This window comes from Paramisgurnus dabryanus, chromosome 3, assembly GCF_030506205.2.
Source record: "Paramisgurnus dabryanus chromosome 3, PD_genome_1.1, whole genome shotgun sequence".
In the NCBI taxonomy this organism is placed as follows: domain Eukaryota; kingdom Metazoa; phylum Chordata; class Actinopteri; order Cypriniformes; family Cobitidae; genus Paramisgurnus; species Paramisgurnus dabryanus.
In genome coordinates, this window is record NC_133339.1 from 29,734,372 (window position 1) to 29,756,501 (window position 22,130).

The window sequence follows — 22,130 nt, forward strand, 5'->3', positions numbered from 1 at the left end:
CTAGTGATTCAATGAGAACAAGTTTGCTAATACCTATTGATAATGTAAACAGTCTTTTGTATATTTATTTACAGTAGTAAATGTGTTAATATAGTGCAAGTAATTTGTCCTATATTAGTTTTGGTTTAGTTTTGCTGGAATTATGATACAGTAAAGTGTGTTGTAAAATGCTTGCGGCGCCCCTCTAGAGGCTCAAACATAAGGTCAGCAGTTTTTTTTTTTTAACATGATCATCAACTTTTTATAATGTGTTTTTATGAAACATATATTGTGTACAGCTCAACATTCATAGCTTTTGGATTGTTTCCATTACAGATACAGTTAAATATTAAAGTCTTAATTTGAACCATGAGTCAACGCTAACTATGTCATTTCATTTGATCAAACCTTATTTTTTTTATTGAAATGTAGCCTACTTCACAACTAAATGTGAACTAAATGTGAACTAATTTCTAAATTAGTCTAAGGTCAAAAGTAATGTTCTCTTCTCATAAAAACTGTGTTAAGTCAAGCACACAGGTTTTTGATCAGGATCAGAGTCTGTTTTGTCACTGTGTCTCTCTGGCACAGTAATACACGGCTGTGTCCTCATTCTTCAGTTTGCTCATATGCAGATACACCTGATTCTTACTGTTGTCTCTGGAGATGGTGAATCTGCCTTGAACAGCACTGGAGTAATACTTGTTATTACTGTCATACTCCATACCAACAAAATCCAGTCCTTTTCCTGAAGCCTGTCTGATCCAAGCCATCCAGCCACTAATGTCAAAGCCAGAGGCAGTACAGGTCAGTTTTTGAGATCCTTCAGGTTTAATGACAACAGGTTCTGACTCAGTAAGTGTCTGACTCCAACAATCTGTAAAACAAAACAAGATTAGATTAAGAAAAGTTTAGATTAAGATAATTAAAAAAAAATGTTGTTTGTCAAATAGTTTAACTCACACTGAAATGTCATGATTTCGGTTTTATTGGCTGCTTTGTCTTTGTTTCACTTGTGTTGTGTTTTTGTTTTGACAGCTCCACACGTGCGCGCCTTCCATCTGGTGATCTCATTGTCTCTAACTCTTCGCACCGGCGTCCCACACCTGATCCTTGTTATTGCCCAATCCGGTTTGATTTAAATTCCCCTCGTTTCCTTTGTTCTGTGCAAGTTCGTCTTTGTATGTACCTGCCCGCTAGCTTGGCTAGTTCTAGTCCTGTCTTGTCTCAGTATCTGTTCCCAATTATATATTTTGGATTACTCACCGTGCTCTCTGCTGCCTTTACCCCTTTAGATTCCCCGCCCCGCTGTCAGTTTCTCCCGAGTGGTGTGTTCCCCGCCAAGCCTCTGTATACACTCTGTCTGTGGATTCTCTGAGCGCCTGTCTACATCTAGCGCTGTCCAGCTGCAGTGCGCTCAGCGCGTAATTCTGCGTAAGACTCGGACTACCGCTGTGCGCTGTCCAGCACATACTCTGCTGAAGACTCTGACAGCCTCTCTCTCTCTCTGTGCCCTGCCAGGAGTTCATCTTAGAGAATTTCGGATGTGCGAGTGGACGTTCTACGGCTGTGCTGTGTTTCCCACTTTGAGCCTTTCCCGAGAAGGATTCCGTTGAGCCTGTCTCTCCTGTGTTGTCTCCTCGCATACATCATCACGAACACAGAGTGTTATCTCATATACATATTGACTTTCACAGAGTGTCTTCTATTATACATATCACTGAGTGTCTTCTCCTAAACATCACTGCATTTAATAAACACCTCTGCGCTGGGATCCTTGTGTTTGTCGTTCCTAACATGAAATGTCAGAAATGTCACAACTTGGCACAGAATGATTCGTGGCCCCATTCTTAAATTGTATTTGCTTTTCATTTTAGAAGAAGAAAAAAAATGTACACACTTCTGTCAGTGAAGCATAAATACTCTAGTAATGGGAGGACACTTTGCTTTGGTTTGCATAAGCCTTCCTCTTTGAGGTTAAATACAGAGCAGTTGCAGAAAACATCAGTTCATTACAGGCATAATAGCTAACAGACGTACAGATACATATTGTAAATATAAAACAATGTTTTGTTTTTTAGATGTTTATTTATAGAAGCACAAAGGCTATGTGGCAGTTTGAGTCCTCCCTTACTGGGAAGCCTTTCTGTCCTGGGTTTGCTGGTTCTGTTAGGATTTGTAGAACGAACCCAAACGCAGACAGAGGGATGTACACTGAAGACTTTTATTAATTAACAAAAACAGAAAACAAAACCCACGAGGGGGCAAAACAACATAAACAGGGTAACAATAAACAGATGGATAGTACACTAAACTGGACAAGATACAAAACTACACTAAACAATAAACTTGACTTCACACTTGATATAGAATAACACTAGACTAGACTTAACAGCAGAACACAGTACTCACAGGTATGGAAACAAATGCACAAGCACAGGACAAGGAATACAAGAGGATTATATAAGGGAGCAAATCAAGGGGGGAACAGGTGACATGAATCAAATGATAATGGGATGATTAATGGGGAAACAAGTAGGCGGGGTCAGGAGACGAGACAGAAAGCACATGGCCTAAATAAACAAGGCCAGTGCTTTCACACAAAACAAGGGTCTGTCATGATTCTGCCACAAGACTAGATTAAATAAAGGACAGGAGGGCAGAACCATGACAGAATCACCCCCTAAAGGAGCGGCTTCCAGACGCTCCCCAGGGGAACACTAGACAGGAGACAAGACAGACTGACAGGCAGACAAAAACCAAGAAAACATGACAAACATGCAGAGGGGCAGACAAGAGTACACTACAAAGGGGTTGGGGTGACACAATAAAAACAACAAACAAGGGAGGGGGGGCGGAGGCAAAACAGAGTTCACAAAGGGAGGAAGTCCAGGTAGGGTGGAGCTGGGTGGGCAAGGGGTCTTGGGTGCAGGGGTAGTGGAGGGCTTAGGACGAGGAGTCCGGACAGGCTTGGTGGGGATCTTGGAGGGAACAGGCTTGGTAGGGGGCGCTGCGTCCGGCAGCGCAGACGAGACAGGGACCAAGACAGGGGGCGCTGCGTCCGGCAGCGCAGACGAGGCAGGGACCAAGACAGGGGGCGCTGCGTCCGGCAGCGCAGACGAGACAGGGACCAAGACAGGGGGCGCTGCGTCCGGCAGCGCAGACGAGACAGGGACCAAGACAGGGGGCGCTGCGTCCGGCAGCGCAGACGAGACAGGGACCAAGACAGGGGGCGCTGCGTCCGGCAGCGCAGACGAGACAGGGAAAAGACAGGGGGCGCTGCGAGTGGCTGCGCAGACGGCAGGGGCTGCAGCGGTGGCTGCGCAGACGGCAGGGGCTGCACTGACGGAGAAATCAACCCCCTCCTCCTCCTCTTCTTTCTGGGGCGTGGCGCAGATGTCGTGGCGGGCGAGGGGAGAGCTGTGGTGGGAGCAACAGGTTCTGAAGAGGACCCCTCGGATGGTGACTCCCACGATACTCTCCGCTCTCGCTTACCACGTAGCGACATGGGTGGGGAGGAGCTCTCAGGGGCCGAAGGAGGAAGACTCGGGTCGTCAGACGCCACCACTCCCAAGATACATCCCTCCGGGATAGATGGCAGCGTGGCAGATGGTGATGCCATGGTGGGTACCTGAAGCTCCTCCCGACACAACTTGTCCACCACCTCATGGAACGGGCAGCGGATAAGCTCCTCCCGTTCAAGCAAGGGAGGAGGGACGTTGAGCCCCGCGATGAAATAGGAGTTGAGGAGGGTCTCTGGCAACAACACCCTCCTCGCTTCCACCGCCTGGGCGTACCCACTCAGGGACCTCTACAGCTGAGGAGGAAATGGGGCCTTGCCCATCTTCATGTCGGCGGCAGTCGACTGCCACCACAGTTCAAGGTCAGCCGACTGCCGCCTGGCGGGACGACACGGGTTGTCTGCTGGGTTCTGAATTGGCTTGTGCATTCTGTTAGGATTTGTAGAACGAACCCAAACGCAGACAGAGGGATGTACACTGAAGACTTTTATTAATTACAAAAACAGAAAACAAAACCCACGAGGGGGCAAAACAACATAAACAGGGTAACAATAAACAGATGGATAGTACACTAAACTGGACAAGATACAAAACTACACTAAACAATAAACTTGACTTCACACTTGATATAGAATAACACTAGACTAGACTTAACAGCAGAACACAGTACTCACAGGTATGGAAACAAATGCACAAGCACAGGACAAGGAATACAAGAGGATTATATAAGGGAGCAAATCAAGGGGGGAACAGGTGACATGAATCAAATGATAATGGGATGATTAATGGGGAAACAAGTAGGCGGGGTCAGGAGACGAGACAGAAAGCACATGGCCTAAATAAACAAGGCCAGTGCTTTCACACAAAACAAGGGTCTGTCATGATTCTGCCACAAGACTAGATTAAATAAAGGACAGGAGGGCAGAACCATGACAGGTTCTTCCTGTGTTGCTTTTGGTTTCCTTTATAAGCAACCTGTTTCCAGTCCAAAGACATGCTGCTCAGGTTGAATTGGAGACTGTTAATGTTAATGTTTTGTCTGAGTTTGTTTATACAATTTTGTAGGATTCATTTATATTGCATCTTTATTTTTTACTTTTACAAACGTAAAACTATTTTCAACAAAATTGTCATTGTTTAGATTGTTTGGGTAGTTATTTATTTATTATTTTTTTAAGTAACAACTACAAAACTGTGTACATTTAATTTAGTTAGTTACTTTACTATATATTTTATTAATGATGATATGTAAAATATATGTATATGTGTTTAAATTTACTGGTCAAACTATTGTGGATATACAGTATTTAAAAAAAAAAGAAAAGCGTGACAAAAAATTCCATAAAAGCACATGGTTTGTAATATCATCTCATTTAAAATTACTCATAATTTTCTGCTCATAAAAATATTTATGATACACTTATGATACAGTACACTTATGATAGTTATAAAATGTAATGCATACACATACTTCACAAAATAGATGAGTCTAATATAATTAATATCTGTGATTAATTAATACACTGGAAAGTTATGTACAGTAGGGCTTTTTTCCAGTGCAGGTCAAGGCTGAAAGAATGATGTCAAATTTTTAAAGTATTTCTTTAAGATGTTCCTATTGATTATTTTATGTCTATGTTAAAAACAACCATTCCAAAGAATAAATGTTATGATTTTGAATTTTCTGTTCAACAGCTGTCATGCCTCTACTGATTTTATGTATGAATAGTTTTTGTGCAATGCTGTGGTTTTTTGACTAACTGTGTCTCTTGCACAATAATAAACAGCGGTGTCCTCAGTCTTCAGCCTTTTTATTTCTAAAAGCAGCATGTTTTTACTGTTGTCTTTAGTGATGGAGAACTGACCCTGTAGAGATTGAGCATAATATGCAGTTGTGCCAGTGTTAATATATCCAATCCATTCCAGTCCATTCTGTGGTTTCTGACGGATCCAGTGCATGTAGTGGCTGCTCATAGAGAATCCAGACACAGTACAGGACAGAGTGACCGATTCTCCAGGTTTCTTCACCACTGAATCAGAGGATGTCAATGACTGACCACTAACATCTAAAAAACAGAGAAAATTAATGTTAGATCATTTGTAAAAGTAATGTGAAAAAAATCTAAAGAACTGAAATCATTTTCTCACCTGAAATGATTATCAACAGAACTCCAAACTGTAACATTTTCATTATCACCCCAAAACAAAGTATACAGTACAGTAAAACAATCAGATGTTAAACTGCAGCTATAAACCCTGACTGATGGTTTTATTGAGGTTTTGAGTGACACTGACCCTGCCTACAAAACAATTTGCATCTACAGTATAAAGGTTTGCAGACATACACTGTATTATAAATACTGTACTGTTGTATATTTTCCTAGTTTTATTTGGTTTAAATATACACAGCAAAATCACCAGTGTTAAATCAACACTGCTGGTGTATATATGGGGACCACCAGGTCTGGTGTTACTCATATAAACACCAGCAGTGTACATCTAACACTTGTGATTTTGCTGTGTAGCCTAATTATTTAGCAAGTTTAATTTAGCTGAAGAAATTTGTGCATAAATGAGTTTTGTGTATGTTGTGAAGGATGTTATTTCAGAATGTTTTAGCATAGCTGCCATGATAAGAAAAACTGATGTAGAGATGATTTGTGCTATTGGTTGAATGAACAACAGCAACAACTGTTTTGGGGATTTTGGTCACTTGTTATGTTGTTGGAACTGTTTTTGTACTATACTGTCTTTAATGTTTTGTATGTTTTTAGGTTTGGTAGCTGTTGTTGCTGGATGTCTGCAGGTTGATGTAAGATGGAGCGTGTGTTGAGGTTTTTTAGGATGGTGTTGTAGCAGGTGATTGTGTTATCATTGAGCACCAGCAAATAGCGTGGTGCTACATTTAAAACAAGGGAAGCTCTTGTTCTGTTTTTTAGCATCTTTTCAGCAGTTAAGGCAGAAAACATTTGTATAGATTTGTAGAGATTACTCATTTACACTTAAAAATAAAGGTGCTTGAAAAGTTATTTACATTTCTTTATTACATTTTTTTTACTTTATAAAACCTTTAAAAAACAGAAAGGTTCTTCGATGTTACAGTCTTGTCTTTGTTAATTTGTTTTTCCCAATGTTTCAGTTAGTCATCAGTGTCTGCACCTACAGTATTACCACTACTTATATCCCTATTATAGTTCACAGTTATTGTAGAGCTACTTCATCACATTTAGTCACTGTGTCTCTCGGGCACAGTAATAAACAGCAGTGTCCTCTTGTCTCAGACTCTTGGCTTCAAGATATTGTGTACTTGCAGACACATCCTCACTCAAAGTGAAGTGATCTTTCATTGAGTCTGCATATAAAACATCATCATTGCCAGAGTCAACTCCTCCAATCCACTCCAGAGCTTTCCCTGGTTTCTGTCTTATCCAGTGCATGAAGTGCTCTGTCATGTCAAAGCCAAATATTTTACAGGAGATCTTCACGGTTTCCTGCGGTCTCTTTATTACAGCAGGTGACTGATCTAATCTGATCTCATCACCACTTATACCTGTGAAATTAAAGACATAAATCATATTATCTCTGATATATTCAAATGCTCTTAACAAGAAGAATACAGAAATGCCAAAATTACCTTGCTGAGTTACAATCACTATAAAGATGAAATGCCAAATGTTTGTCAACCCCATTGTAAAAAAAAATATTTAGAGACTTTCTGCACATGAAATATTAGTTCATTGCTCATGAAGTGAACGGTGAGATGAGTTTGATTGTTATGTAGCACTAAAAACAAGTACATTTGCATAAGCAGCATTTGTATGTGTACAATATGACCTCTTTGAGTAATGCATGTGAGCTACTGATGATGAGGAGGAGTTATTGGTACTGCTGGATGTTGTCCAAGTTATATAAAAAACAGGTCATATTATTATATTTTATTTATGGTGGTAAAATAACATTGTTTACTATTTTATAATTTAATTTAATAACATTACACTTGTTGATTTGACAGGCATTTCACAGCAAATATAATATTTAAGTCTGTTTACTCTGTTGTCTGAACAGGGCACCATCATTTTTGACATTTAGATTTTATGGGAATGCAGATAGGCTTTGGGCTGGGTTATGGGTTTGTGCATCATTCATATCAACCAATCTTTTCCTTCTTATTTGAGGGGTGGGTTAAAGTTTAATCGAGCATGTTTTGTTAAAAGATTTTAATACACTTAGCAAAATTACTGACTGTATGAATATCATTAAAAACAGGTAGGCGGGTACTGTATTTATTATTTTTGCAAGTTTTACACACTTGGATGAACTGCAGATCTGTTTTTATTAGTGTCTCATGCTCAGATGAGCTACTGTGATACCCTTTTGCACAGTAATACACAGTTGTGTCACCAGTCTGCAGACTGCTGATATCTAAATACAGCTCATTACGGTTAGTGTCTCTGCAAATAGTGAACCGACTCTTGAAGGAATCTCCATAGTTTATTGATCCACCTCCCCATATGATCCCAATCCACTGCATTGGTTTTCCAGGAGGCTGTCTGATCCATGCTGTGCCGTAATCACTGAGGGCATAACCAGAGATCTGACAGGACAACCTCACTGATTCACCAGGAGTTTTCATCTGTGCAGGAGACGAGGTCAGTGTGATGCCATGAACATCTGAAAAAGGGAACAACATAAGACAGTCACTCTATTTTTATCAATATCCCCATCAATTTCTTAACTACAAAAATAGTTGTAGTATTAAAGTCAATTACAAAAACACTCTTCTGTTTTGATATGACTAAATAGATCCCCTCACATGGCAAAGTGGCAAATATAGTTAAAAGCATTTCATTCATGTTTAATTTTAGATTCAGGAAGGTCAGCTACACCACTGTTACATTAGCAGAGTGAAATGTTTGTACACTGGCTCTGTACTGAAGCAAACTGCCAGTTTTATTTCACTTGGTGGTGGTGAAATTTGCATATCATGAACTGAGTTAAGGACCAAGTCGGATCAAAATGTAAAAGTGCAGCTTGAGTTAGCTGACAATGAAATGAGAATGAAAACATGAAAATGATTTGACATTCTATACAATAATATGGCTTTAATATGCAAGATGGTAATAAGACAACTGTGTATTTTGTGCAACATCTATTATTCTAGAAATTCAGTGACTTATGTAGTTATTTAAAAGATATTTGATCTGATAATGAAGGTTTAATGCTGCAGTGAATTTACACAGCTGTAGTATAATGATACAAAATAGTACACTCATATACTGTCCATGTCCATTCTTTTATTTATAATAGTGAACATTTCTCATAGCATACTTGATGTGGTCTTAACATTGCTCATATGTTATTAAAATCTAGCATATAAATACATCTAAATAACTCTGTGTTTTTTGACAGTGTCTGCTCCTCAAGACTATAAATATGAAAAGACCTATTAAAAACTAAACTGCCTGTTGTATCTGTTTTACACAAACTCATTTTGATAAAAAAAAAAATTTCATAAACTGAATTTTGCATAACTGTGAATGGTGTTTTTTATTGCAACATGCATCTCCATTACCTAGTACCCAAAGACCAAAAAGCATCTGTGAAGTGAAAAATCTGCTTATAAAATTATTATTATGTGTTTTAAAGGATGTTTATTCAGGAAGTCTTAAAAGCAGTTGGTTATACATACTCCCCATATGTGCACAATCCACTCCATAGCTTTCCCTGCAGGTTGCCGTATCCAGGCTGTAGCGTAACTGTTATCAGTAACATAATATCCAGACACCTTACATGTGAGACTAAAAGACTGTCTTGGTTGCAGATCAATCGAGTTCTGCACAATATAACACTCCACACCTGTCCTCTTGGGCCCTTTTGTCAGGGGCCTCTATGCAAAATGTTTGTAATGCTGCAGGTTGGCCTTCCCCTCATACTTTTATGAGATATTATAGTTTAGACCTCTAGCCTGGTTAGCCAGACCTACATCAAGATGTAAGGTCTGGCAACTCTTCACACAAACGGCTCAATGCAAGGGGCGGGATATAAGGTTGTCCCTCAAAATGCCTCTGCACGCAATAGGATAGCGCTATGACCAATCAGAGCAACGAAGAAGGTGACGTAGTTAGAGCGACGGAAAAGAATCGATGGGGAAGTGTTTCATGAAAAGTTTGATGTAGAGATTTCTGTAAGTTACCAAATGTTATCGTAGTAATGGACCTGAATGACTACTGCCGTTTTTGTGAAAAAAATATGAGAATTGCGGGTGTGCTGGTACATTCTTCAAGCATATTTGAAAAACAGAAGAAACTAAGTATTGTCGAAAGACTACTGCATGTCGGAGTGGCGGTAGTTAAAACATCGCTAAAATCGAACAGGATTTGTAGGTATTGTCTCAGTGTTTTATCGAGACTTGAACGTGACTTGCCGGTGTACTGGAAATGGGTGGAGAATGAAAAAAAACGAGAAAGCCTCAGCAGTAGAAACCATTACAGGTCGTTCAGATAAAAGAGAACGTGAGCCTACTCCCTCGAAGACCCCCAGGGCACTAAAAAAGTTCTGCCCTAAACCTGCAAGCCCTGGAAGATCTAATATTCGACGCAGCATCACTGAGGTATGGTAGTTGTATTGTTACATATGTTTTAACATACAGTAATAGTGCATTACAGATTTTCATTACAGATGAAAACCTAATTTTCATTACAGATATGTTTCCCACATCAGTTATTGATATGTTAACTTGTAATAATAGCTTTGTTTTCAAACGCTGTAACTGAAGCTTTTAATGTTCTCGTGACTATCAGATGTAAATATCAAGGGCTTTGGTTTTAAAAATTAGACGTCAAACCATGTGTAGCAAAATGTGATAACTTTTGAACTTTGTAGGCTATTGGAAGTACAGATGTTGGATGGCCTTGAAATCTTATTAAGATCTTGAATTTTAATGATACATTGAAAATTTACTCTACACTTTATAGACCTGTTATCAGACCTGTAAACATAGTTGTGAATGTAGCCATCAACTGTATTACTCTACATTGTAGATTATTATCACAATCATTTTCACATTAGAACTTCTTTGATTTCTTTTAGCAGATCATCAAATGCCCTAAACAAAAGCTGTGTGAGGCTGATAATGCTTTGATGGTAAAACACATAAACAACAAAAAATGGAAAGCGGCGGCCAAATTAATCATGCAGCATGAAGAGCTTCTACAGGAAGTGAAGGTCATTATCCTTACAGTAATTGCAAGTGAATGCAAAACACTTTGCAACCCAAGCCAGAATTTCATGCTGTGGAGGTCTTCACCAGAAGATTTGAGATCTTTCTCAATTAGCAGCCTTGAGTCAGACCTCCAGCGTCTCTCACCACTCCTCTTGTCTGTCTTCTCAACCATCACAAACCACTCCCGTCCTGTCACCTGTGCTGCGGCTGCAATTGCACTGAGAGGTAGAGAACCCCGTCTGTCAGCTTTCGCCCACTACATAAACTGCATTCTTCAATATGGGGGTGCGAAGAAGGCAGTGTTTGAAAGGCTCAGTAAATTTTCCATTTCAACGGTTCACAAAAATGCAATTGGAAAGCAGAAGGAATTGTCTAACAAATGCGGATCTGGTCTTTGGCATCTAAAGAGGCAAAATGAAGATTTCATAACTCTTGAAGCTGGATGTCAGTCTGTCAATCAAGGACAGGACAAAAACTACATAGACCACAGAAGTAAGTCTGAGCTGTTACTCCGTGATGTCTTCAGAAGCATGGAAGATCTTCAATTATCAGGTGAGAAATAACACACACACACACACACACACACAGATAATTTCATGACATTTATGGGGTTATGTTGTCTTATATCTATGTGTCTTTAATGTACTAAAACAGATGAGGTTGCTGAAAGCAGTGCTGTGGACCATGCTACACAAGATGAAGAGGTGATGATCACATCAGAGAAAGTTGAAAGAAGTATCGTGGACCAGGTTTCACGACATGATGATGAGAGGATTACATCCGATGAGTTGACGGTGACATGTCCAACTCCACCACATACATATTCCATCATTTTTGACAATTTGGATTTCTACATGCACGCACACCACCAGTCTTCCCTACGCAGCAACCAGTCAATACACTGGATTCACCACATTGCAGTTCAAGACCGGATACCAATATATCACCTGGCTAATGACAAACCAATTGGAAATCTTCTGCATTATGACCTGAATTTGTCACTCCCTGGAGAAGCTGAACAAATGCAAATGCGAAGGGAATACATTGTCCTTACCAGCCGAATCCTGTCATCTTATCTCACTGTGTTCAAGCCATTCTCCAACGTTGTCTTGCATCACATACCACATCAGTATTCGGCAGAAATGGCACAGCGTTCCACTGATGTAAGAACTTAAGATAATACTTTCTTATTGCATGTACCAACCAATGTAATTATAGTGAAATTAATTGTGACTTTCCATTTAAAGTACCCATTAGGGCTGCTTTTCAAAGACGAAAACAAATCCGCTGACTTGGCAGAAGTACTTCAACACTTTCAGAAGATGTAAGTTTGTATTATGGTCATACATTTACTTCAAAGTCTAATTATTGTGAGCAGTGGTTCCAAAAACAAGTGCCTCTGTATTCAATGTAGGTATGTACCAAAAGCACCGGATGGACTGTCAAAAATTTTGGTGGGAGGTGACAGACTCTCTGAAGCGAATAGTAGAAATCTGCAGTGGGCCTATGCTGATGGTATCAACATAGAGGAGCGATTAGATGGCATGGAGTTCATGTTTGAGGACTGGCATGCCATTAGGGTGCTTTTCGGTGTAAGTAATCTATCACAATGTAACATGTTACTGGTTTGCTTTAACTGTTATATTTATCCAGTTATTTAAGTTGTATACAGCAGCTAAAGGGATAGTTCACCCAAAACATGTAAAATTCTGTTATCATTTTCGGTATCCTCAGTGTTTTGTAACCAAACCGTTTGTGGACCCATTCACTTCTGTAGTAGAAAAAAAGAGTACTATGGAAGTAAATGGGGTCCACGAACGTTTTAGTTACAAACATTTCTCAAAATATCTTCCTTTGTGTTCATCAAAACAACAAAATTTATACAGGTTTGGAACAACACGAGAGCGAGTAAATGATAATGGAATTTTCATTTTGGGGTGAACTATCCCTTTAAATAGTATTATGCTACAGTGTACCTTTCTGCTTTGCAGACTGCCTTATCCATTGTTTTGGGTAATGTTGTCTTAACCTATTTTCTTTAAGATCCACTTTAAAGTTTTCTTCAATGAAAAATCTGCAAAGGACCATGGTACACTGTGCGCCAACATGACAAAATTGAGGTACAGCTGCTGCATCGGCATTATGAATTCATGACTTTTTTTCTGCAATTGAAAAATTGGCCACTTTGGCCAGTGAAAATATTTTTTGCTTGCTACCAAATGTTAACTAAATTGTTGACAATGTTCTCTGCAGTTTTTCTGGTACACAATCTCCAGTCATCCTGTACATATTTCAGAATACACCATGAATTTATGTTCTTTATGGTGGGATGGGCCTCAGGAAAAGCCGTGGTTTGGTAAAATTATCAGTATGGTATGGCAATAAGTTTTGTAATTATACTGTCACTAACCTTTCCAGAATGAGATGTTTGTGTGTTTGAAACACTAACGGTGAGGTGAAAGATGACTGACAAATTTAAATCCATGTGTGTGCGTGCATGCAAGTGTATATGTCCATGTATTCCCACACCCCCTTAGGTTACAATGGATAGTTATAGTGATGCATTCAGAAATGTGTACCAACTAGTGACTAACAATTTTATTTCTCACAGGTGCAGCAACGCGAAACAGGGGCCCCACAGTGCCTACAACGCATACAAACATTTTTTCATCACAGACACAACCGCGTTGCTTCTAACGGCTGCAATGGAGCACTTTGGACTGCAGGATGTAGCAGGTAAATGGGGTGTTATTCAATGGGACAATAAAGGTTTTTAAATAGTGTGTGGGATAAGGACAAATTAAGTTTATTGCTTTTTTGTTTTCTTACGTGTGACTTAGAAATCCCTGAATCGTTTGTTCCAGAGGAAATTGCATCTGGATCAACAGACATAAGGCGAACATGGTTGCATGCTAAATCTGCTGAGATTGTGGAAAAGTTCGTCCTGCTTGGAGATGTCACAGAGGCCATGACTGGTCTCTGTGAAGCTTCTGAGAAATCAACAGAGACAAAGCATTACCCTTGTCGAGCACAGGGCTGTCAACAGGTATACGCATATCTCAGAGCCAGAGACAAGCACGAGCTAAAAAAGCACAACTTAGATCTCACAGATAAGTTGTCTGGGAATACGTCACTGAGCAAACGAGACCACAAACAAGAACACACCGTGGCAAGATTAAGCTTTAGCTTCATGATTTTGGACATGCTTGATGCAGTAAAAGAGGGTGATGGTGAGAGACTAATGAGGCTGTACAAAGTTGCCATGATTTATTACAAAGCATTTGGGCACAGCCACTATGCTTATAGTACATTACTAATGACACTGCAGGTGAATGCATGTCTGACCCCTCGGATGTCGCATAGCATGATATGGAACCGGTTTTGGAGCAGCAAGGGAGGGAATGGAAACAACATCCCCCTTGACCTTCATTTGGAACACCTGAACAATTTCTTAAAGTCTTTCCTGAAGGGTCTGGGTCCAAACCTTTCCGAAAATTCAGCACGCCGGGTCAGTCAGTCCATTGGTGTTTTGAAAGAAATGATGGATAAGGTGGATGCCGATTTGAGTATCAACAGGCCAAGTGGCTCCCATCGTGCTGAGCAGCAAACACAGGACATTATGACTCTAATCGATGTTTTCAAGGTGGGTCAACTATTTACAGAAATACCTGGCAGGGAATTTCTGGCCTACCCTAAATTTGAGAAAAATCTTTTACGCAAAATCAAATTCAAAGATATGTGGCAGTGGATGAGGCTCAAAATGATGGAGTGGAGAAAACTAAAAAAATAAGTCACGCATTTGTGGTGTTCTATCTTGTCTAAAGACCCATTATGATTGGTCTTTAAATATATATAGTTGCATTGTATGTACGAGTTCAAATTCATTAATCTTTGTCCAAAATTGACAATGAATAAGATTAATAATGGATAGGACAATAGTCAACAAAATTTTACTTTGTTTATTGAGCTTGAAAAAAAGAACCTTTGTAAAGAACTTATAAATAACCTTTAAATTATTAAACCTACTTAAATTGTTTGTCAAGTTACATATTTAAATATAAAACAAATTGCACTAACATTTTCAGATTGTTTGTTACATTTTCACCCCTTTTGTTTGTTTGAAATGTAAATGAGAAATAAAGACTTTGAAAATAATTGAAAATATATAATGTCAAACTTTATTTTGATGCATTCACAAGAAATAGCTTTTGAGAGCATTCAAAAAGTACTTTCAATTACAGGTTGGTGGTCATATGTAGAACTATATACAAATGTTTCAATATTTCTTTTATGCATTAATCTGAACTCCTCAGTTGTGTAAACCCAGATTCAAAGCTGCTACATAATGATAGGTTGTCTGGCTGAGAGTCCTCATCAAAGTAACCTGTGTAATCTTGGTCAGGAACCACAATATCCTCTGCAGGCAGATCAACATCAGTGTATTCAAAATCTCCAAACGTGTCAAAAAATACCTTGAGAATTGTTTGTGCATGCCTTTTGCTGAACACGGGTAGGTTGTCCATTATGAAAGTAATGTCAAATATTTCTGCGCTACACTCAAGAACACAGTCAATCAGCTCATTACTAAAACCAGTGCAATTTGTGCTGTTAGTGTACAGATGTGTGTGCTGGACTAAGCTGAGCTTGTACCTGTACAAAAGATCTTTAATCAAATTTTTGTGATCCTCTGTAACTTTCCTGCTTTTAACTGTTACCTGAACGTCATGAGACAGTTCGTAAACAGGTAATGCCGAGTCACAACCTCCATTGCTACACAAACAAACTGAGTGGCAGTATGAGCAGCACAAATGTCCTGGTACAACACTTTCAGTGTGGTGCTCAAAGTGCGAGTATAACGCCTTCCTAAGGCAGCTAGTGGTGCCCTTTTTTAACAGTGTTTTAACACCCTCATCCAATCTTGTATGCTGATTAACATTGTAAATAATGGCATGTGATGGAGATCCATCTCGCCCAGCCCTGCCAACCTCCTGTACAATGTCCTCCACATCCTCAGGTGAGCCATACATTATGACATGGGATATGTTTGGAAAGTTTAAGCCCATTCCGAGAGCTGTCGTGGCTACAACCACTCTGCATGCACCATCACCTTCTAATGAAGCAAGTACTCTCTTCTTGTGATGGGGAAGTGTTTGGCTATGAAACATACCGATAAGTAAGTTTACTACCCTGTGTTCTGGATCCCTATCAACCCAGCAGTCATTACCAAGTTCATCTTTTAGGTGACAGAACACCTTTCCACAAGTCGTCAGTGTACGGCAGTAAATGATTAATGGTGACATTCTTGGGCCGTTTTCTTTCAATTTCCTAACAACCCAGTTCAAACAGTTCATACTATCTGAAGACACTGTAGTCAGGCCAAGTCTAATATTAGTTCTGTTTGGGCTTATGGTGACTTGAGTGGCATTTTCCAACTGCAACTGTCTTTTGATAATTGCTCGGGAATCCAGGTCCGCTGTCGCAGTCAAGGCCATAATAGGTGTACCTGAAGGACAAAAGCAAATGCATTAACACTTGCAATGCGTTGTCTTTATAAATTTTATATTTAGGATAGTGTTCATTAATGTAACAAACAGATTTTTAGTTAATGATAGTGCTTTGATAATTATTTTCCTTGGTTTATCAACCTTAGCCATTATCAGTGAGGAATATAGTTAATTTCAGCACAGCATCAGCACAGTCTTGCTTGATAAGAGATGTGATACTGACAACCAATAAGTCTTTATTTCTTATTTATTATAATAGGCCCTTCATGTAAATGTGTTTCACAACTATACTCACCATGTTTTACGATGGATCGCAGTTCTCCTAGCCTGGCAAAACTCTCTCTGAAGGCCTTATGCCCTCTAGCACTCTTTCCCCTGGTAGACAAATTAACATACATTTACATGTTAAATATAACACATTTTACACATTGTCAATGACTATTGAAATTGCAAAAAAATCTACAACAACAATAAAAGATTAGGTCTGATCAAACCACACATTAGTTATTAATTATATGATGTCACTGCTACTGTTACAACATAACCTATAAAATGTATAGTTTGAGCGGAAAAACAAACCATACAAGAGATGTACAAGGCATTTGATTTATTTTAAAATTAATAACAAATAATAATCTCTGATGTTACACACATTTGACATATGATTTGTAAACTGTCACCATCAGGTAAACTTTTCTGGGTCTTGATGTGTAGCAAAAAAAAAGTTAAATGGAGATGTCAACATTGATGTAAGATTCCGTTATTTTTTCTGTGTAACTACTGTGTTTGTACTGCGCGTGTTATACTGTCCAATACTTATTTCACTTGAATGGGACAATAAAGTAAGTTAGTTTAACTTTATAACATTAGAGTAAGTTAGCGTTAGTTTGTTGTAGCGTAGGCTAACAGTTACACCCACCGTCATACAGTATAGATTAATTGTTGAATATCTAATTTATGGCTAAAATATATTTACCATTTGTACGTGAGATGAGCTTCATCCACCACAATTCCCAAAATGTTGTCTTGGAAGACTTTGGTGGACAACATATCTCGCCATTGCTTCTGAAGAATCCAGGATTCAGGACTCCCGTATACCACCTGGCACTGGCCGCTTCGAATGTCCTCCTGGTCGCCTTTGCACAGTTGTTTGGCCTTAAGTCCAAATTTTGTAGCCTCCTTTAACTGGTCTTCCATAAGCGCTATCAATGGTGAAACAACAATCACAAGCGGATTGTGGCTGAGTCCCATGCGTTTCCCCACCAGTGGAGCTAATTGGTATATCAAACTTTTACCGTAACCAGTCGGCAAAACTCCAAACACATCTTTCTTGGTTAAAAATGACTTCAGTAGGGTTATTTGCTCTTCTCTCAAAGAAAAACATAAGTTTAAGTCCTCCAGAGTCGCGGCCAAAGCCGCTTCAAAAGAAAGCTGTTCGCCAGCATCAGCAGCCATTCTTGATTTTCAAGTAGAAACCGTCGCAGCTCTGTCGTCATCATGTTAAGCCCGCCCCACAGACGCTACACACGATGTGATTGGCCTGACCAAATTTTGGTTTTTGGAGCTGTTAAGTGTATTGTGAGTGCCTAGACTAAACCCTGGCAGCAAATATATTTTGCGGCCGCTAGGGTGCGTCTAGATTTCTAGGCTATTAGACCTCTCTTCTTTACCTGGATTGCAGGTTCTTACGTCTTAAGTTGTGCGTGGACATCTTCACACTTACAGTAGACAGACACAATTACTTTGGCAGAGTGGGACGTTATCCTCCGGCTTTCAGCAATTGTTTGGCTCTTTCACCTGTTGGCTTAGGGCTCTTGTGCTCTGTGGCAACTTTAACTGCCAGGAATGATTATATTTCCAAGTGGGAAAACTTCTTGAAAAGGTTCTGCTGCCTGTACTGACAGTCACGATCAAGATTTCCTTTTCAACATTTTCTAATAGATAACCTAATTTACTGTAAAAGATGACATTTTTGGAAGTTTGTTTCTTAGAATCCTTAAAATAAAATATATTTTAATCTAAAGGTGTTTTCCAAAAGGTTTAAAATTGTTTTTGGTGACAAAATTATAAAAATATCAATAATTGATTTTATGAATAAACAAACATCTTATTACAGTCAAAGGGTGGCTAATTTGCTACATTTTAACAGTAAATTCAACTACAACATAATTCCTCATTTGTGTTATTCTATAATTATAATGATCATTGTGGGGGAAATTTAAATAAAAAGTGAATGAGTAACCCCTGATATTGATGCTATCCACTCTGGTTATATTTTAATTTGTATAATTGCTTGATCAAATCTAACAAAACCTACAGAATGAATGGAAGTGGTAAATAAAATGAGAGAAAATCTCAAGAGTATTCAAGCTTTATGTGACCGCACTTCATAAACAGAATACATGTTTTTGTTGAGCGCTGCAGTCTTTTGACTAACTGTGACTCTTTTGCACAGTAATAAACAGCTGTGTCGTCATTCTTCAGGGTTTTTATCTGCAGGTAGACCATGTTTGTGTTGGTGTCTTTAGTGATGGAGAATTGACCCTGAAGAGACTGAGCAAAAATAGTACCAGTGCCACTGTCAATTCGCCCAATCCATTCCAGTCCTCTTTGTGGTTTTTGACGGATCCAGTGGAGGTAGCTAAGGCTGAGTCCAGTAACCTTACAGGACAGTGTGACTGATTCTCCAGGTTTCTTCACCTCAGGGCCAGAGGAGGTCAATGATTGACAATGCACATCTAGGACAAAGAGTCTATTAAATAATCATGCCCAGAATTTAGCAATTACATATTTAAGAAATTAATAATTATTGTTGGCAGATTTGTACTTACATGAAAGAAATATGAGAACTGTAAAATAACTTAAATACATTTTTCTCTTAGATCTCTGCAACTCCATACAAAATAAAGTTTGAAGTGTGCAATGAGGCTTAACAAAACCTAAGTGTTGTTAATATAGGGATCAGACTGTATAATGCTGTCTTTATTCAAATGAAACCACTCCCCATTGGGTGTGCAAATCATAGATGGGTTGATTACGGCTTTGAAACCTTTTTATTTGCTTATCTATTTCTTGGTTAAGACATTAATAAAAATTAAGCGCACAGCGGATTTGAGTCTTAGATTTCTCTGTTAACTTATATTGTTATACCAAATATATTGCTGTATTCTTGTTTCTATTCCATGTAAACTAAATGTCAGAATATAAGAATTTCAACATAGGAAAAATAAGACTTAAATCAAGAATAATAGCCTATAGTCTTCAGAAGACAAGACCTGAGAAAAAATAGCCCTATAGTACCAAAACAGACATATACAAGGATAAAAAACATGACAGACGAATATCCACCAAAGCATTAATGCTTTGGACTGTGCAACTTTTATTAATATCTATTATGTTTCCATCAGTGGTTGTTATCAATTTATATAATATATAATTTATATAATTAATAATTATGTGACTTATTTATTGTAAAGAATAAAAGTGTGTTCATACTGCCCTCTGCAGGCTGCTGTGTCTCTTTTGTTGCTAAACTACAGGGTTATATGTCTCACAAACATGATTATTATAACATGTATATGTTATTGTGCTGACGTCTGTGTGTTTGTAACACTGTGTACCTCCTGACACAGTAATACACAGCTGTGTCATCCACCTGCAGGCTCTTTCCATTCAGTGTAACTGTACTGCTGGAGGAATCCTTTGATATACTAAACTTGTTTTTCAAAGAATCTTTCTGATAAGTGCCGCTAGCACCACCCCAGATGTGAATAATCCACTCCAGGGGTTTTCCTTTAGGCTGCCGAATCCAACCTGTTGCATAGCTGTTATCTGTAAGAGAATACCCAGATACTTTACAGGTAAGAGTCAATGATCCATCAGGCTTAACAACCACTGAGTCTGGCTGGATGAGCTCGATTCCAAACACAACATCTGAAAAACAAAATAAATGTTATTTATGCATCCTTTATCAGAAAAATATGACTGAATAAATGATACATTAGATTTCTGCAGTTACTGTCCTAACAGCTATTAATATTCATATTACAGTAAAACTCTTACAGGGTAAAGCTGAAAGCATCAATAGTGTAAAATATGTGAGGAACATGATTTCTTACAGGCGAAACTAAAAGGTCAGGTTAAACACAGAGAAATGCTTAATAAATATGTTGATAACTAATGCTGATTGGGTGAGAGAGGAGGAAGTGGGATTTACATGTGCAAAGTGGCATAAAAAATATTTACATTTTTAGAATGTCTAAAAGCTTTTGATAAAAGTTCTTTACTTAAACAGTTTTTGCAACACATACATTTCTTAATATATGCATTAATATATTCCAGGTAACCCGTAACCCGCAAATAACAACTTCAAAACCACAACTCACAACTCTGAACTGGGAGTACATCAATCTAGTACGAGTACACAGGTGGGAATTCACGGGTTTGACTGCGGATAGTGCGCTTTCACGGGTAGAAGGTTGCCTGGAACGTATACTACCAGTTTTGAGTCGCGAGTCGTGGTTTTGAAGTCGTGATTTATGGGTTCAAAAATCTGCCTGGAATGCAGCATTAAATACACTGGGTAATGAGGGATAACAAGGAAACACCTGGGGAAACAATCATCATGCAGACCGATGAAACAAAAGAATTACAAAAAAACTACAAAACATGGCAGACATGGACAAGACTACAAAATAAGAGTCTACACAGGGGATTACAGAACAGAGATAAGGCTTGTTTGAGATGAGCAAATTCTATGCAGAATTGATCACCGGTGATCACTGTGCAGGGCCGTGCACAGGGGGGTGGCCCGGTGGCTAGAGCAACTGCCCCTCTGCCCTAATCAGCTGAGGTGCCCCTCTCACCAACCGCCAACCCGGGTCAAAGTGTTCTGTTACCGCTCGTCTAAAGATCCACCTTTTCTGGTAATCCACTTCGTGATTTCCCGCCCGCTACGCAGCATCTCTTACAATCTGTGTCCACTTTTTGATGGGTGGAGACGACAGTGTGTTGTATTAACAGGTAGATTCATTACATTACCTCAGTTGTTAAGCTGCTCAATTAGTAATTTGGTAGTTTGAAGCCGAGAGAAGTCTTGTACTATATTTATTTTTGCTTGGTTGTTTTCTCGTGATCACGACTTAATTTTCTCCTTATCTCGAGATAACAGTTGTATTCTTGTGATGTGATTAAAGCTTACAAAAGAACATAATTTTTAGACAGCAAAAGCATATTTAGCTAAATTAGCATGAATGAACAAATTAGATTTTACTTGGATCAGGGATTCGCTCAAGATGAAACAGATTTGTCTATAAAGTATCTCCATATACGTTTCTACTTAAACAACATTAAAATGGAGTTACTTAAAGTCAACAAACAGTCACAAAACCATCTGTAAAGTGTTCATGTGGTTGTCAACTATGCATACTTTTTTTAGATTTTTTTTATTTTATTCAAATAAACTGTTAAATACTATTGAAGATAGAAACGTGTACATTGTTACTTTAGAGATGGTCCCTAAATTCACGAACATCAAACTTTATTTATTAAGTCTATCGACAATGAGCTACGCTTGGTAACCCAACTCATATATGCATCAGCAATCCACATCAAAATAAACGAATATTATGGACAGGAAATTACATTATGGCATTTGGATTATCATGTCAGGATAACATGAAAACAACTTTTGTTATCTCGAGATCATGAGAAAACAGGCAGCAAAAATAAAAATGTGGATGACCTCTCTTGGCTTTCGTATGTTTTTGGATTTCTGTGGGTAATGATTTGCTCTTGGTCTTCTAAAACTGCTAACAACTTAGCAAGTAAACATTCTTAGAATTACAGTGATTGTCTAAAAAGAAGACTGCAAAGCAGGGGCGTCAGTTTGTCTTGAAAAGTGGT

The 22,130-nt window shown here is 38.8% G+C and overlaps 2 protein-coding genes and 2 gene segments (V, D, J or C); 1 reads left to right on the forward strand and 3 right to left on the reverse strand.

Moving 5' to 3' along the window:
• Positions 1–548: 548 nt before the first annotated feature.
• Positions 549–3,601, reverse strand: LOC141281963 (immunoglobulin heavy variable 3-66-like). The segment is given in 2 exon segments: positions 549–856; positions 3,475–3,601. Coding segments are annotated over 2 exon segments (435 nt in total).
• A 3,129-nt stretch (positions 3,602–6,730) lies between these two features.
• Positions 6,731–7,189, reverse strand: LOC141281964 (immunoglobulin heavy variable 1-24-like). The segment is given in 2 exon segments: positions 6,731–7,050; positions 7,135–7,189. Coding segments are annotated over 2 exon segments (375 nt in total).
• Positions 7,190–9,470: 2,281 nt separating this feature from the next.
• On the forward strand, positions 9,471–14,809 carry LOC135766853 (uncharacterized). 2 transcript variants are annotated; one of them, XM_073813993.1, is made up of 9 exons: positions 9,471–10,110; positions 10,590–11,274; positions 11,377–11,885; positions 11,970–12,046; positions 12,137–12,314; positions 12,766–12,842; positions 12,976–13,095; positions 13,334–13,458; positions 13,563–14,809. In XM_073813993.1, exons 1-7 carry the CDS (start codon positions 9,949–9,951, stop codon positions 13,028–13,030), a joined length of 1,743 nt encoding a protein of 580 aa, XP_073670094.1. In that variant the 5' UTR covers positions 9,471–9,948; the 3' UTR covers positions 13,031–13,095; positions 13,334–13,458; positions 13,563–14,809. The 2 variants fall into 2 exon arrangements, with proteins under 2 accessions (XP_073670094.1, XP_065132424.1); XM_065276352.2 differs by having other exon boundaries at positions 12,976–13,458.
• A 160-nt stretch (positions 14,810–14,969) lies between these two features.
• Positions 14,970–17,868, reverse strand: LOC135766867 (ATP-dependent DNA helicase RecQ-like). Its single transcript, XM_065276367.2, has 3 exons — positions 17,203–17,868; positions 16,522–16,601; positions 14,970–16,225 (listed from the first exon to the last, which is right to left on the reverse strand). The coding sequence occupies exons 1-3, from the start codon at positions 17,679–17,681 to the stop codon at positions 15,018–15,020; spliced, it is 1,767 nt and encodes a 588-aa protein (XP_065132439.1). The 5' UTR covers positions 17,682–17,868; the 3' UTR covers positions 14,970–15,017.
• Positions 17,869–22,130: the final 4,262 nt, after the last annotated feature.

What these genes read in the sequence shown, in the direction of transcription:
- LOC135766853 (XM_065276352.2), top strand. Translation starts at nt 9,949, where the DNA reads ATGAAAAAAAACGAGAAAGCCTCAGCAGTAGAAACCATTACAGGTCGT. An exon ending in TTCGACGCAGCATCACTGAG is followed by an intron (nt 10,111 to 10,589) that starts GTATGGTAGTTG and finishes GATTTCTTTTAG; the next exon opens with CAGATCATCAAATGCCCTAA. An exon ending in CTTCAACACTTTCAGAAGAT is followed by an intron (nt 12,047 to 12,136) that starts GTAAGTTTGTAT and finishes TATTCAATGTAG; the next exon opens with GTATGTACCAAAAGCACCGG.
- LOC135766867 (XM_065276367.2), bottom strand. Translation starts at nt 17,681, where the DNA reads ATGGCTGCTGATGCTGGCGAACAGCTTTCTTTTGAAGCGGCTTTGGCC. An exon ending in GCTCATCTCACGTACAAATG is followed by an intron (nt 16,602 to 17,202) that starts GTAAATATATTT and finishes TTTGTCTACCAG; the next exon opens with GGGAAAGAGTGCTAGAGGGC. An exon ending in GCGATCCATCGTAAAACATG is followed by an intron (nt 16,226 to 16,521) that starts GTGAGTATAGTT and finishes TTTGTCCTTCAG; the next exon opens with GTACACCTATTATGGCCTTG.